This window comes from Eretmochelys imbricata, chromosome 13, assembly GCF_965152235.1.
Source record: "Eretmochelys imbricata isolate rEreImb1 chromosome 13, rEreImb1.hap1, whole genome shotgun sequence".
Lineage (NCBI taxonomy): Eukaryota > Metazoa > Chordata > Testudines > Cheloniidae > Eretmochelys > Eretmochelys imbricata.
This window is the reverse complement of record NC_135584.1, coordinates 13,037,268-13,054,025: the sequence shown is the minus strand read 5'-3', so window position 1 is coordinate 13,054,025 and position 16,758 is coordinate 13,037,268. Positions and strand designations below refer to the sequence as shown.

The 16,758-nt window shown below is 43.8% G+C and overlaps 1 protein-coding gene across 2 annotated transcripts in view; it reads left to right on the top strand.

Moving 5' to 3' along the window:
• Positions 1 to 719: 719 nt before the first annotated feature.
• Positions 720 to 16,758, top strand: part of RTF2 (replication termination factor 2) — a 52,937-nt gene continuing 36,898 nt past the window's right edge. For both annotated transcript variants that reach the window (XM_077831901.1, XM_077831900.1), the window contains exons 1-5: positions 720 to 857; positions 3,405 to 3,499; positions 3,602 to 3,695; positions 5,987 to 6,126; positions 11,473 to 11,551. In XM_077831901.1, the coding sequence (XP_077688027.1) occupies positions 789 to 857; positions 3,405 to 3,499; positions 3,602 to 3,695; positions 5,987 to 6,126; positions 11,473 to 11,551 (477 nt within the window). In that variant the 5' untranslated portion in view covers positions 720 to 788. The remainder of the gene's footprint in view (positions 858 to 3,404; positions 3,500 to 3,601; positions 3,696 to 5,986; positions 6,127 to 11,472; positions 11,552 to 16,758) is intronic.

Sequence of the window (16,758 nt, the reverse complement as noted above, 5' to 3'; positions counted from 1 at the left end):
CGTATACTGAGGAGCCTTACAGATTTCCAGGCCAGCTACCTCAAAAAAGGGATGATCCTGGGAAGACTTGGGCAGGTGGCAACCCTAAGGCACCCATGTTGTACCTGTGTGTCTTCATGCCAGTGCCCATCCCCCTACATTTGTGCCATCCTAGTGTGCCCATCCCCATGTGCCTGTACGTCAGTGCCCATCCCCGTGGCCCAGGGCCCATCTCTGTGCATCAATATCTCAGTGCCCACTAGGGTGGCCAATTTTGGTTGGATGTATTCCTGGAGGCTTCATCACATGACATAAGATTAATCTTTAATTCTTGGAGACTCCAGGACAATCCTGGAGGCTTGGCAACCCTAGTGCCCATCCCCTTGTACCCGTATGTTAGTACTCATCCCCACGTGTCAGCGCACCCCATGTGGCTGCATGTCAGTGCCATTCCCATTCCCATGTGCCAGGGCCCAACCCCCGGTGCCTTTGCGTGCAGGTCTGGGGTGACATGTGGGGGCCCTGCTGGGCTCTGTGGTACGGTGCGTGTTTCCCAGGGCCCTGCTGTGGGAGCAGGACGGGGGCTCCCACCAGCCACTGAACCCATACAGGAGCGGACACAGAGCTCAACACCGGAGCCTTAACCTCCTCCCCTTCCCCCGCCCCTCGCGTGACTGGTTGCTAGGGGACCTTAGCAACCCGATTCCCTGGTGCGTCATCCTCGTGCGCCGGAAGCACTCTTCATCCTGCCGGAAGTACGTTTGTTGTTGGAGAGGGGTCGACGCGGAAGTGCAGCTTGGAGGGGAACGATGGGTTGCGACGGTGGGACCATCCCCAAGAGACACGAATTAGTGAAAGGGCCTCGGAAGGTCGAGAAGGTAGGAGTGTGCTCCAGGGAGCCATGGCTGGGGGCGGCTGGCCCGGTCCGCGGGGCACGGGCGGGGGGAGGATTGGACCCCCCCCCGGAGTGTGGAAAACCTGGTCACTGAGGGGGAGCTGGAGCTGCAGTCGAGGTTTGAACAGGAAGCCAGGGGATTCCCCCAGTAAAACAGTTAGGGTCAGGATCAGAGTTAAAAAAGGGAAGGAGGATCATCCAGGGAACTACAGGCCAGTCAGCCTCACCACAGTCCCTGGAAAAATCATGGAGCAGGTCCTCAAGGAGTCAATTCTGAAGCACTTAGGGAGAAGAAAGTGATCAGGAACAGTCAGCATGGATTCACCAAGGGCAAGTCATGCCTGACTAATCTAATTGCCTTCTATGATGAGATAACTGGCTCTGTGGATGAGGGGAAAGCGGTGGACGTGTTGTTCCTTGACTTTAGCAAAGCTTTTGACATGGTCTCCCACAGTATTCTTGCCAGCAAGTTAAAGAAGTATGGGCTGGATGAATGGACTATAAGGTGGATAGAAAGCTGGCTAGATCGTCTGGCTCAATGGGTAGTGATCAGTGGCTCCATGTCTAGTTGGCAGCCGGTATCAAGCGGAGTGCCCCAAGGGTCGGTCCTGGGGCTGGTTTTGTTCAATGTCTTCATTAATGATCGGGAGGAGGGAGTGGACTGCACCCTCAGCAAGTTTGCAGATGACACTAAACTGGGAGGAGTGGTAGATATGCTGGATGGTAGGGATAGGCTACAGAGGGACCAAGCCAAATTAGAGGATTGGGCTAAAAGAAATCTGATGAGGTTCAACAAGGACAAGCGCAGAGTCCTGCATTTAGGATGGAAGAATCCCATGCACCGCTACAGACTAGGGACCGAATGGCTAGGCAGCAGTTCTGGAGAAAGGGACCGAGGGGTTACAGTGGACGAGAAGCTGGTTATGAGTCAACAGTGTGCCCTTGTTGCCAAGAAGGCTAACGGCATTTTGGGCTGTACAAGCAGGAGCATTGCCAGCAGATCGAGGGGACGTGATCGTTCCCCTCTATTCGGCTTTGGTGAGGCCTCATCTGGAGTACTATGTCCGGTTTTGGGCCCCACACTACAAGAAGGATGTGGAAAAATTGGAAAACGTCCAGCGGAGGGCAACAAAAATGATTGGGGCCTGGAGCACATGACTTCTGAGGAGAGGCTGAGGGAACTGCGATTATTTAGTCTGCAGAGGAGAAGAATAAGGAGGGATTTGATCGCTGTTTTCAACTACCTGAAAGGGGGTTCCAAAGAGGAATGATCTAGGCTGCTTTCAGTGGTAGAAGATGACAGAACAAGGAGTAATGGTCTCAAGTTGCAGTGGGAGAGGTTTAGGTTGGATATTAGGAAAAACTTTTTCACTAGGAGGGAGGTGAAGCACTGGAATGTGTTACCTAGGGAGGTGGTGGAATCTTCTTCCTTAGAGGTTTTTAAGGTCAGGCTTGAGAAAGCCCTGGCTGGAATGACTTAGTTGGGGATTGGCCTTGCTTTGAGCAGGGGGTTGGACTAGATGACCTCCTGAGGTCCCTTCCAACCCTGATATTCTATGATTCTATGATAAAACAGCTGGAGATCCCCGCTGTAATCCTGTTAGTGACTCTTAGGGAAATAGCCCCAGAGTCTCGGAGCTGGCGACTGCAAACTCCTCTGGATTCTCTCTCCCTCTGCAGACACCGGGGGGCAATGTGAGGCTGCAGCATGTTTTTCCAGGTGGAGGTGGTTCTTTATCTCACACTAAGCGAACACGGCATTCTTTTGTGACGGCTTGTTATGGGAATGAAGCTAAACTTCATGCCATTAAAACGGGCAGAGAGTGCTACTTATTGCACAGCATGGAACTCACCTGCTATTTACTTTGTCAATCCACCCCAAGGAAGGGGCTCCAACAGAAAGGATGGGAACCACTAGAACAGTGGTTTTCAACTTTTTTTTCATTTGTAGACCCCCTAAAAAATTTCAAATGGAGGCACGGACCCCTTTGGAAGTCTTAGACAGTCTGTGGATCCAAGGTTAAAAACTGCTGTTCTGTGATAATGACGACTTTTCGCAGACCCCTTAGACATAGTCTTCAGACTCCCAGTGGTCCGCAGACTAGAGGTTGAAAAACCACAGCACTAGAAGACACTGCCCCTGCTGTCCCTCCCCCACATCTTCGTGGTTGAGTTTATAATCTAATGTTTTGATCCTGCAGTGGTAACACATGCAGTTACACATTTGTCAGGAGTCCTATTGAAATCAGTGGGGCTACTTGCATGAGTAACGGTTAGCAGGTTTGGGCTCCAAGTCAGATATAGGGGAAACGAGTGTTTTGCCTAACACTAACCTAGCAAATATGCAGAATCTTCACTGAAAGGTTTTGAAAAAGCATTTTATCAGGTGAATTTGAGCCAGGAGGGTGGTTGCTTGTCATTTTATAGGGTGTGGGTGCTGGTTTCAAATGTAAAGGTTTGAACGATAAACCTGCCAGTGGGAAAAATCCATCTGAAATGAATGATAAACCAATGTTTTTTCTTCCTTCAGGTTGACAAAAATGCAGAATTAGTGGCACAGTGGTACTACTGCACACTGAGTCAAGAAGAATTAAGGAGACCAATTGTAGCCTGTGAGCTGGGAAGGTATGACTGTTTTTCTTTAGCTTTCTTGATAAAAATACTAATTTTTTAATAAATGTAGTTTATGAAAGTCACAGAATTTTGACTGCAAATTTTATGTTGTAGGCTGTATAACAAAGATGCTATCATTGAATTTTTACTGGACAAGTCATCTGATAAATCCCTTGTGCAGGCTGCATCCTATATCAGGAGCATTAAGGTAAGTGGATGCCAAAATTTAAATCTGATTCTAAAAGGCAGCCAATTAATATCTTATTTTTTCAAGTACTGTTCTGGCACTTTTTCCAGTTCAAAATGGAAAGTTTAGCAAATAATTTTGTAAATTCTTATAGCATGTAAATTTAGCATCTCATTTCCAGGCAGTTTGATACTTTGGTAGCAGTTGTGTTTGCTTACAATATCAGAGACGCTGTTGCTATATTGCAGGGTATCGCTCTTTATGATATATTGTATGGCAGAGGTACGGGTACTCATACTTTTAACTAATGGCCACATTCTCAAATTGCCAAAGTCTGTACCCAGTCTGTATAAAATGGAGCAGATTTCAGTCACTTTCTTCTATACTATGAGGGTGCAACCTGTGGAAACTACCACACCTAGTTTGCCAAACTTCATCTTGATTCAAACGGGCATTCTTCCTGCCCTGAAGTGGAGTATTGCATGCTGTACTGTGTTGTCTTCACAAGCTGCATTTCTGCATTAAACATGAGTTGCCCTTATAGAATTTAGAGCTGCATTTGGGTCACCCTTTGCTTTGTGAATAGCTCATGATTAAGGCTGCGAGATTGTCACAGAGCTGCCTGGCTATGCCTCTGCCTAGCAGCTGAGTGAGGGTGATGTCACTGCTTCAGGGGAGCCCCCCAGGTAAGCACCACCCAGAGCCCGCCTCACCCCATCCCATGCCCCAACACCCTTCTCCCTCCCACACCCAAACTCTGCTGCTGCTGGGGGGAGAGACGCAGAGCCAGGTAGGGAGCCTGCCGGCCCTGCCAAAATTCCCCCACCCCCCGGGCTGCCTGCCGCCGCCCCAGCACCAGCAGGGATCCCGGGCTGCCTGCTGCCGCCCTCCCCCCCCCCCGCACTATCTGGGCCATCCTCCCCCAGGCAGACCCCCAAGTTGCAGTCATGGGTATTTTTAGTAAAAGTCATGGACAGGTCTCGGGCTGTGAATTTTTGTTTACTGCGCGTGACTTTTACTAAAAATACCCGTGACTAAAACATAGCCTTGTTCATGATATCTTGCATGTCACTATTAAATAACCAATCCCATACTACTCCTGTAACATAGGTATTATTATCACCTTTTAAACAGTGGAGTAAAGAGAGGCACAATGAGGCTAAACTGGGAAAGAGGCTAGTTGATATTGAGCCAATATGTCCAATTTGTAAATAGTTTATTTTTAAATCTTTATACTGTACTACAGAATTATCAGTTAGAACACTGCCAGTCAGGAATAGAATTCTGAGTCTCCCCTGCCAGATGTATCTCAAAAGTTTTGAAGCTGTAAAATTTCAGAGCTGCTGTATGGCTGAACTTATAAAAACTTGGTACAGTGTCTGTGACCCTAAAATGTCATTCCAATAACATTTATAATGGCAAGCTCTAATATAAAATAGAATCATAGAAATGAAGGGCTGCAATGGACCTTGTGAATCCATCAAGTCCAGGGCCCTGTGCTGAGGCAAAACCAGGTGAACCTGGACCATCTCTGACAGGTGTTTCTCCAACCTGTTCTTAATTTCCAGTGATTGGTATTCCACAACCTACCTGGGAAGCCTGTTCCAGGATTTAACTACCTTTATAGTTAGAAAGATTTTCCTAATATCTAATCTAAATCTCCCTTGCTACAGATTAAGCCCATTATTTCTTGCCCCACCTTCAGTGGGCATGGAGAACTACTGATCACACTTCTCTTTATATACAGCCATAACATATTGAAAAACTGTTATCCCCCTCAGTTATCTTTTCTCAAGACTAAACATACCCAGTTTTTTTTAACCTTTCCTCATATCAGATTTTCTTAACCTTTTCATTTTTGTTGCTCTCCTCTGGACTCTCTTCAGTTTGTCCGTATCTTTCCTAAAGTGTGGTGCCTAGAATTGGACACAGTATTTCAGTTGAGGCCTCACCAGTGCTGAGTAGAGTGGGAGAGTTACCTCCTGTGTCTTGCAGATGACACACCTGTTAAAATACCTTGGAATATTAGCCTTTTATGCAACTGCATCACATTGTTGACTCATTCAGTTTGTGCTCCACTATAACCCCCAGATTCTTTTCAGCAGTACTATACACTCGCCAATTAGTCTCCATTTTGTAGTTGTGCATTTGATTTTTGCTTTCTAACTGTAGAACTTTACAGTTTGTTGAATTTCATCATTTCTTCATATAATAAGCCATAAAGGAAAATGTATCTTCAGGCACATCACCACTTCAACATGTCTCAAGCATCATTATAACACAACTTAAAAACTTACATTTGTCTCTTTCAGAATGTAACAGAGCTGAACCTTGCAGATAATCCAGCTTGGAAAGGTGATAAAGGGAACACAAAAGGTGATAAATATGACGACATCCAGTGTGCACGCTTTATTTGCCCTGTGGTGGGCTTGGAAATGAATGGAAGGCATCGGTTAGTATCGTGCATGTAACTTTAACTGGACTTTACTTAGAACTGTGCAAATTAATATTTTAGAAACTGTTAAAATAGTGGGAGGACAGATCCTGAGCAGCTGTAAATTGTCATAGCTTCATTAGGGGGCTCTAATCCCCCTCCCACTGCAAAACTTCTATTAACTTCAGTGTTGCGGGGTGAGCCCCAGAGAGTCCTCCTGTTGCAACACATTATTTTGGAGGAATGGAATAGTGGTGGATCTGTGAAATTAGAGTGGAAGTCTACCAAATTATGTTCAAAATATCCTCACCCATTTTCTTTATGATGATGATGATGACCTAATATTCTGCCTCTCTAAATAAATACCCCAGGCAAGAAAAGTTCTCCTCTTTAATGCTTATTCATTCCAATAATCCATTTTAAATTGTACTGTATTCAGTAACAGTCAGAGAGGTGAATGCCTACTGGCTCATGTATCTGTTCATGAAGGCTTTGTTATTTTCCTTTTAATGTCAGCAAGTGTTTCAGGATGGGGGAGGGGGGTGACTCTTATTTAATGGTACTTTGAAGCTTTGGTATTTTATTTATTTATGCATGTGCCACCTTGGGTTGTTGGAAAGGAAATTCTTTCCTAAAGCATATAAAACCATACTTAGAACCATTAACAGATCCGTCACACGCTTCTTTTCTCTTTTCCTTTCTGCGTATCTCCTAAAGTTAAGGTATAACAACACTCATGCCACAAAGACAATGTTAAGAATATAGCTCCCATTGGCAATACTGCTCATTTAGTAATTAGCAGAAAATTTGTTATGTATTTATGCACAGTAACATGGTTATTTTGGACTGTATAAAGGTAAGAATTATGTTTGTCTTAACTTAAAATTTTATATCAAACATTGGAAAACTGAATTATGTTAGGAATCATAAATTTACCTAACCTCACCAAGACTCTACATTTTACTTAGGTTCATATTTTAAAAAATGACCATTATGTTTAATCCACTTCTCAAATTGATTTTCAAATCAAATGTTTTGTGAAAATTACTGTGAATAGCCCCAACATTATTATTTATTTACTATTGGAGTTATTGTAGTGCCTATGAGCCTTACTAATGGACCAGGGCCTCATTGTGGTAGGAGCTGTACAGTCACACAAGAACAACAAAAAAAGACAATCCCTGCCCTAAGGATCTTGCAATCTGTAAGTCAAGAGACAATAAAGGGATACAGATTGGGGAGTTCAAGGAAACAGACAATATTGGTCAGCATGGTAGACAGTGGTCTCCGCAGCTTAACGATTGTCAACTTTTTGTTGTAAGCATCATAGAAATGCAGGGCTGGAAAGGACCTCAAGAGGTGATCTAGTGCAGCCCCCTGTGCTGAGGCAGGATTAAGTATATCTAAACCCTCCCTGACAGATTGTAGCAGAGTCTCTGCAGGGACCTCCTGGCTCCTGCCAGACTGAGAAAGTCACACAGAGACCTTTAGATGCAGTGCTTTTATTTACAGGCTGTGCTTTCTGCACCTTTCCATCATACAAGTAGTCCCCTTATTGCAGTCCCCCAGCAGGAGAGAGGGGGCAAGCTATCTCTCTCTGCTTCCCCTCACTGTCTTTCCTCTACTGCAGCTTTCCTCTTTCCAGCTCCCCCCGCTTCCTTCCCCTGGGGCTCTTATTCAGCCCCAGCCTGATGAGGCAGCAGCTGTTCAAGCGTCCCCAATCAGGGCTAGGTGGTCCACCCAGCTCCAATTCACCTCCCTTAATTGGCACTGGAGTGACAGAGGGTTGGCTAAGCAGTTTTCTGCTTAGCACCCTGTCACACGCGTCCCCCCTTTTTCCAAATCACGTGGTTCAACCGTACAGGTCCCCTCCTTCCTCTAACGGGTGGGGTTCTACTGGGGAGTCCTTCCTTTTTTGGGTGACCAGCTGGAGCTTCCTTGCAGGGTTCAGCCATCCCCAACCTGCAGAAACCACATTGCTTGGAGGGTGGGCCACCCCCTAGCTCTGCTTCCGCCCAGAGGTCATCACACCAGTCACACCCCTGAGTGCGCCCCTCTTTCTTTCACCCATTCACCTCTGACAGGGATTCAGGATTGGCCCCAGCTTCCTCCTGGGCACCCAGGACCTCAGTTTCTCCAGACCCCTCAAGCAGGATTTGGGCCTAGTCTTCTGGGGGTCTGCCTCAGAAAGTTCTGTTGGGCCCATTGGCTCTGCTGAGAGCCCAGGGGCAGATACTCCCTCCCTATCTTCTTTCCCTTCTCCCGTCCTTCCTGACTCGGGCTCTGTTGTCTAGGGCTTTCTATCTCCGAGACCTCTTCCCCCTTCCTAAACAGGTCTCTCCCTTCTCTCGCCTTGGGCCCCCAGCCCAATCTCATTTCCCTATTGGGCAGGGGTCCTAGTCGGTACTGCAAGCCCTCTACCACCCCGACCCATTTCCAACGGAACTGGCCCCAAGTCTTGAGGGGTGCCTGGGCCATTGCTACTCATCCCCATGGACACATTCCAGATTTATTTTGGCCCCAGGGATTATCCACTGCAGCTTCACCAACCCCCTCCTGACAAGAGAGCAGGCAGAGGCTGAGTCCACCAGACCCTGCTGGGGTCTCCTCCCCACCCTCACAGAAATGATGGACAGTTTCTGCCCCTTCCCCTGCCCCCCCAGAGTTGGTCCACCTGCAAAATTCCACAAAGCCGCAGTCCATATCTGGGCAGTCCTGCTTTTTATGTCCCACTTGCCCTCACTGCCAACAGATGAGTTGCCTGGTCCCCGTGGGAGCTCCCCACTTTTTTTCCCCAGACCCTTCCCGGTCAGGGTTTTCCTGGATTTTTCTCCCAGGGTCCTTGTCCTTATAGGGGTGCCGCTCCTTCCTGGAGGAGTCTGCCTCCACATACTCCTCTGTCAGCTTTACCACAGCCTCCACCGGGCGTGGTTGGTGCCATCTCACCCATACCCTTGTTCTCTTTGGTAGGCCTTGTAAAAACTGTTCCAGGATGAGCGCATCCATGATCTCCTCTACAGTCTGGGCACCAGCTCTCAACCATCAGGTGGCCCAGTCCATTAATTTCTGGGCAAAGGCCCAGGTCCTCAAACCCCCTGTCCACTTTGCCGCCCGGAAGAGCTGGCGATATTTTTCAGCAAGCAGCCCTACCCAATCTAGGACAGCCGCTTTGACCATGTCGTAGCTCCTGGCCTGTTCTTCACTCAGGGCCATATAGGCCACCTGGGCTTTGCTAGCCAGGTAGAGAGCCACCTTCAGGGCCCAGGTTGTCCTGTCCAATCCTTCCCCCATAGATACTCACTCAAAAGTGCCTAGAAAGGCATCAGGGTCATCTGCCAGGCCCATTTTACATAGTCCCAAGCCTGGTGCCCACATGCCATCCCCCACTGGGGGACTTCCCACCTTCTGAAGGAGCTGCGTTGAATGGTCATCTGCTCCTGAATAAAATCTTGCAGGCTCCTCTGCTGCTCAGCTTGCCAGCTGAGCAGGGCCTGCTTCTCCAGCTGCTGAAAAGTTTGTACTGCCTTCTGCAGCCCTTCCTGCTGCTTGATCAGCCACTGCAAGGTCTCTTCCATCTCATGCTGCCAAATTCTTGCTTTGGCATAATCCCGGATGAGCCCCCATATGTAGCAGAGTCCCTGCAGGGCCCTCCTGGCTCCTGCCCCCCGCTGGGCTGAGAAAGTCATATAGAGACCTTTAGGTGCAGTGCCCACCTGGTGCTTTTATTTACAGACTGTGCTCCCACCACCTTTCCACCATACAAGTAGTCCCCTTCTTGCAGTCCACTGGGGGGGAGTTATCTCGCTTCGCTCTGCTTTTCTCTTTCCAGCTTCCCCCTCCCTGCTTCCTTCCCCTGAGGCTTTTATCCAGCCCCAGCCTGATGAGGCAGCAGCTGTTCAGACTTCCCCAATCAGGGCCAGATGGTCTACCCAGCTTCAATTCACTTCCCTTAATTGGAGCTGGAGTGACAGAAGGTAGGCTAAGCAGTTTTCTGCTTAGCACCGTGTCACACAGACATATTGAATCTTAGAATCATAGAAATGTAGGGCTGGAAGGGACTTTGAGAAGTCATCAAGTCCAGCCCCCTGCACTGTGGCAGGACCAAGTAAACCTAGACCATCCCTGACAGGTGTTTGTCCAGTTGTTTTTAAAAGCTTCCAGTGATGCGGACTCCATGACCTCCCTTGGAAGCCTGTTCTAGAGCTTTAACTACCCTTATACTTAGAAAGTTTTTCTTAATGTCTAACCTAAAGCTCCCTTGCTGCAGATTAGGCCTGTTATTTCTTGTCACAGTTTCATAGAGGACTATTAATCACAATTTTTTCTATATACAGTCCTTAAAATATTGGAAGACTATCAGCTCTCCCCTCAGTTGTCTTCATGCAAGACTAAACGTGCCCAGGTTTTTTTTAACCTTTTCTCACAAGTCAGGTTTTTCTAAACCTTTTATCATTTTTGTTGCTCTCCTGTGGACTCTTTCCAGTTTGTCCACATTTTTCCTAAATGCTTGAGAGAGGTTTTGAAGATGGATAATGAGATAGCTTAGTGCATGTTTACAGGGGGCACCTCACAAGTGTGAGGGGAAGTCTATGAAAAATATATGAAGAAATTTGTTTGAAAATTTAACAAGTAGGCGAAGGAGGCTGATGGGCCAATTGATGGCTCATTAGCGAATTAGAGACAATAAAATGGGGATAGACTGTGAGGGGCCTTAAAAGCGAATACAAGCAGCTTATGTTTGATGTGATAGAGAAAGTGGAGCCAGTGGAGATGTGCAAAGGAAGGGGTGACACAGGTTGGGAAAGTGATGGGCTAGGAATATGATCTTTGCAGCAGCCACAACAGGAAAGTCATGGTGGAGAGTGTCCATCACTCATCAAAGTGCTCATCATACAAATACCAGAGTTTGATTAGTGCTTAGATACTTCAGAGGATCTGGGGAACTGACATGGATCGGTAGCAAAGTATACTAGGCCTTGTAAGAATTCATAAATTTTTGAGAGATTGTAGTAAACTTTTTAGTATTCACTGAAATAGTATAAAAATAAACCAAATTAGACTAGTCAGAATAAATTAACAAAGTACATAGCATAATTCAGAATGCTTGATTTTTATTGCTTGTTCAGTTAGTAATTATAATGAGTCTCAATATCATTAATGCAAATTAGCTATGTCATACTTGTGTTTCTTTTGATTAGCCACAGAGAGGTGTACAAAAAGCTAACAGGTAAATTACTTGCTGCAATCTGAAGTGTTGATTTAATTTATTTACTACACATGTATAAAATAAAATGTCTGTTACTGGTAAACTAAATTTTCTAAAACGTTAGAATCAAATTACTCTGGTTTTATTTTTTCCCCAAGGTTTTGTTTTTTGCGGAATTGTGGCTGTGTGTTCTCTGAACGTGCTCTTAAAGAAATTAAAACAGAAGTTTGTCACCGGGTAAGTTTAAGCTTTAAATCTTGTTTTTCTTTAAAAACACATAGGAGTAAATGTGGCCATAGTTGGGGTGTACGCATAAATATACAGACACGCTATGCCAGCTGCAAATGCTTCTTCACACAAAAATTTCAACAGATGCACATACAAATTGAAGCTGCATCTGCAAAACTCAAAGATTTCACTTTTCTAGTAGCCTGAAAACAATACTTTATAGCCTTATAACAGAATTGATAGTTAAATAATTCCTTTGTGATTGTCTTGGAAAATGCACATCTTAAAACCCTTATTTTTAAAGTTAGTTTGTTTTTATAACAGCTGTTCTCCAAAATCAAATGTTTTGTTCATTTTATTATTTTCCCAAACACTGTAGTCTTTTAATTTCAGTTCAAGGAAAGGTTGTTTTTTATATTTGCTGAATACTTGCCATTTGCTGTTTGTTTTAAAAAAAATCTTTTGACCCATTTATAATGTTAAAACATCAGATAACTTTTTCCCAGATTTTTAAATAGTTAAATAATCTTAATACTTACAGTAAAAGACAAGTTACTTTGAATTATTCTGCTTGGAACGAGATGGAAAAAGTAACACTATATATATTACCTTACTGCGTATGATTTTAACATTGTAAAACAGTCTTGTGTGTTGATGCATAAATAAACACTGATGTGAATTCTTGATGAAATTCAGGGTGCAGATGGATTTTCTTTCTTCTTTTAATCTTTTTCTAGAAGCAATGAAATGAATGCACAAGAGAATTATTTACTCTATTTTTGCTTCTGTTATTTGACTTGTTCTTGAAGACATTAGTGTGCTCAAAAAGAATGTTTTCTTTATTTTACGGTATTCCATTGATAATTTTGTTTGTTGGGTGTTCTTCATTGCTCTGAGTGTGATGCTGTGGACAAAGGGCTAATGCAAAAACTGGGACCTCGAGTAGGAGTGGAGAGGTTATTTTACCTTGTTATTAGGCACTGATGCGACTGCTGCTAGAATATTGTATCCAGTTCTGGTATCCACAATTCAAGAAAGATGTTGAGTTATTGGAGAGGGTTCAGAGAAGAGCCATGAGAATGATTAAAGGATTAGAAAACGTGGGTTGTGGTGGATTCTCACTGACAATTTTTAAAATCAAGATTGGATCTTTTTCTAAAAGAAATGCTCTAGCTATCATTTCGGGGAAGGTCTATGGCCTGTGTTATACAGGAGGTCAAAATGGATGATCACAATGGTCCCTTCTGGCACTGGAATCTATGAATTACACCAGTTGCTAGAAAAAGCTGAAACATCACATATGTCAGCTTGTCTTGATTTAAAATTAATATTCATTCTGCACCATAGGTATACAAAGTTCATGTATACAAGATCTAGCAGATAGACCTACACATTTGCTTTAGTGGTATTTGTCCTGGAGTATTTAAGAGAAGAGGATGCATGGTTCATGGATTGCTGGAATGAAGATTGAGCTGCTGCATTAGTCTTTAACTGGTAACAGCATGGTGATTACGTGACATTGTCTTGGTTCCGCAGATGTTGAAGCTCAGGTGCAGGGATGTTCACTGATTTGTCCAATAGTCATACAAGGTCTGAATATAGTGAAGAATTTTGGTGGTCCCAGTACAGGCTCATGCTCCTTGAATGCTTGTATAAAAGTGATTCACAAATAGCTGCTGCTAACATTTCAATACCGCTTTCAGTATAATTGTGATTGTAGTAGGTCTTAACTCCTCCGCTGGTTCAATTTTAACTGATTCAATACTATTTCAGAGTTAGTTTGGTAGAACTGGAGCTAGAATCCTGACTCCCAATCCTGTACTTTTTACTTAGGGGGACAGAGGAGGGGTAGGGTACAAACTTCCACTGCACCATGCTGGGGGCACCCTTTTGAAGCAGCACAAAGGCAGAATGGGAGGGAGGTGGGGGCTCCTAGCTCACATGCACTGGTATCAGTATATAAGTGACTTTACCAGTGTAGTTTTATGCGAGTTCGGGAAACCAACATTAGCTATACTGGTGTAACTGTATGTACAGTAGGACTTTTACAGACATAGCTTTGTTGGTTTAAAAACAAAAATCCCACCCCTAACTGACATAGTAAAATCTTTTAAGTTTAGACCAGGCCCCATATTTTGGTCTGCACTTCCTTTGATATGTGGTTAAGACTGAAGAACTTAGAGTTGACTGTTCAGAAAAGAAACGCTGAAATCTACACTGAGATAGCTCTGATCCAGTTGCCTCATGCACAGAAGGTGAATAGAAGTTTAGTAAATAGGGTCCTTAGGGAGCTGGTTTCTATGCTTTCGTAGTTAATGGTTTGTTTATATTGAAAGCAATAATTAGCTGTATTCCCCTGGTGCAGTCTTTTTCTTTGTGCAGTAGTGGATTTAAAAACTGAAGTGAATGTGAGAATATGAAGTAAAAAAGCTGTCATTTTCTATAGACAGTATGTTCTATGATTAGTGATTGACTATTAGGAATACTGTTTGTTAATATCTAGTATAGGCTGTCTCTCGGAGCACAAGGCCTCCCACAATATCGAACTCTGGATTTTACCAATTCCCACAGAGACGTCTTGGAAGCTACATTCTAAATAGTGGCAATGGCGACAGCTTCTGTTGTGTAGCTGAATGTATTTAAAGACATTGTTTTGCTAACCAGTATCTTAAAGATAAGTGAGAACATGTTTTCAGAAGAAGCAACTTCTGATGCAATAATGATCAGCGCTAGCATGGCTCTTGTGATTACACTGATTGCAAAGTTAAATGGATTTTGTGTGTGTGTGTGTAGGAGAAATGTAAGCTTATTACAGCATAACCCATAGGTCATGTGTTTGATTATGTTCCCTTTCTTCATATCAGTGGGCAACCTTATATTTTTTTGAGGAGGAGAGGGAGGGAATAGTTTGAGTCAGATTTAAGGTAACAAAAGAAAATTCAGGTTGCCTCAGCTCATTTCAGCGAGATACATATCGTACCATGTTCAGAGGCTTCTGAAATCACTAGCATTTGGAGGGAAGGAAAGGATGGCAGTTTTTGCATTTCTTTTCTGACAAGGGTCCCCCAGCACTGAAATAACTTCATTAATTCCCAGCAAATACCTTGCATGAAGCAAATCTCAAATATATTACCCATCTAAATTCTTCTGCTGTAGCTGGAAACTTTTTAAGTCCTGGTTTGTATTTTGTTTTGCTAACAAAACAGGAAAGAGTACAATAGGCAACTGTCATTGCTGCTTTCCTTTACTAGAGGCACTATGCAATGGTTAACATTTGAGAATTTTTTGAAGTTGATTTTACACAGTTTTTCCATTCTTCACACCTCTGTCTCCTACTGCTTTAGGATTCAAGTCAGAGCTGCCGTTAAAAATGTGAAACCTGTTGAACAACTATGGCTATGTGTACATTATACAGTTTTTAGTGACCCGGCTGTGCCGCTACAGCCGTGCCACTAAACGAGACAGCGTAGCTGCTGTTTGTTGGCAGGAGAGCTCTTAGAACCTCTTAAAAGAATTTAGTCTCTAAGGTGCCACAAGTACTCCTGTTCTTTTTTTAAAAAGATTTAGGCTCTTAAATCATTTAGGTTCTTTCGAAAATGTTACACCTTGTGTGTGTTAAAATTTGCACCAGTTTTACCAAAGATGTGATTTAAACCAGTGAAAAACTAGACACACTCAATACAATTTAATCTGTTTTATATTAATTACCTTTAAATGTAATCAATTTAAGACAAATTGATATAAACCTGATTTGAATTGGGTTAAGATTGTCCACAGTGCACTGGTTTAACTAAATCAGTTTTTCACCCAATTTATAGTTAAACCAGAGCGACTCTGATTCTAGAATAGGCCTAAATACTTAAAAAGCGTTTCATTTGATTGAGTGGTATACAGAATAGTATTTTTGAAAACCCTGGAACTGCCGCAGAAAAGGAGAAAACAAATATAATATCAGTTAAGATGCCATACTTCTAAAATATCAATGGCAGGATATGACTTTAAGAGGAAAAAGAAAGGAACTGGAAGAACAGAAACATTTTTGGAGGGAGGAAGCACCTTTGGATGGTTGGACAACACAAAATGAGAAGGTTTCGAGGAGGTGTGTTCCACAATGCAGGATCCAACAGAACAGCAGCATGATTTCCTGTCAACTTCAGAAGGAATTGTGCAATTGTAAAAAGAGAGGCTTTCAGTTGCACTTTGATCTGGAATCGTGTCACCTACTAATGTTGCAAATAGTACCTCAGATTACTAAATTTGGAGTTGGAAGGAAGAAAAATTCCTGACTCGTTTTTTTGTTTGTTTGTCAGCAACTTGGACATGATCTTCACTTTTATACAGGCTGTAGCTCCACAGACTTTAATGGAGCTATCCTGACTGATACCAGCTGATGAGCTAGTACTTGGCATATAATGGACATTTTCATACTCTTCCTGTGTAGTCAGTCATTCTACTGTTTTTGTGTGAATGTTTCATGTAGCAACCGGGATGAAAAAACATTATAAAAAAGGAAACTATTGTGAAGCTGCAGAGATTAACAGGGTGATTTAGCAACAGGTATAATAGCTGAAATTATTTTAACTCTGTTTTTTAGAAAATGGCTAGTTTTCAAGTTGATAATGGTCATCTCAAAGGCATTTAGTAAGAGCATTAGAACAAGTTCCACTAGTAAGTAGACCTTGATATAATCAGGGTCCAAAGCCGTTAGGGTCTAAGACTTTAAAACTGGGACTACTGATTTTTAATTTTCTCCTTTATAGCCACCAACTATAAGGCATACAGGGCGCACATAATGTGATCATGGTAGCTCAAGCCTTGGAGCAACTGTGATGCAACATTCTGAAGAAACTGTGGGTGAAGGAGTAGCCGCAATGAGAGGACTGACGAGAGGTTTACAGTAAACCAGGCTTGTCACTATAGTCTGTGGTCTGTGTTGCTGTTTTGAGGTCATCGAGTGGTGAAGATGCAATGGCACAACCAAAAAAAGCACTTTTTTTACAGTGTCAGATATGTTTCAGGCTTCCATGGGTGGGCCATAGGGTTGCCAACCCTCCCAGTTTTACCGGGAGTCTCCCAGAATCACGTCCTATCTCCCGGGGGCCACTGAAGCCAAACTCAGAGATTTTAGGCACTGAAAGTCTAGCGGAGCAGCTGGGCTAAGGCCTGCCCTGCCTCGCCTCTTGCCGCTCCCAGAAGCGGCTGGCACGTCCCTGCTG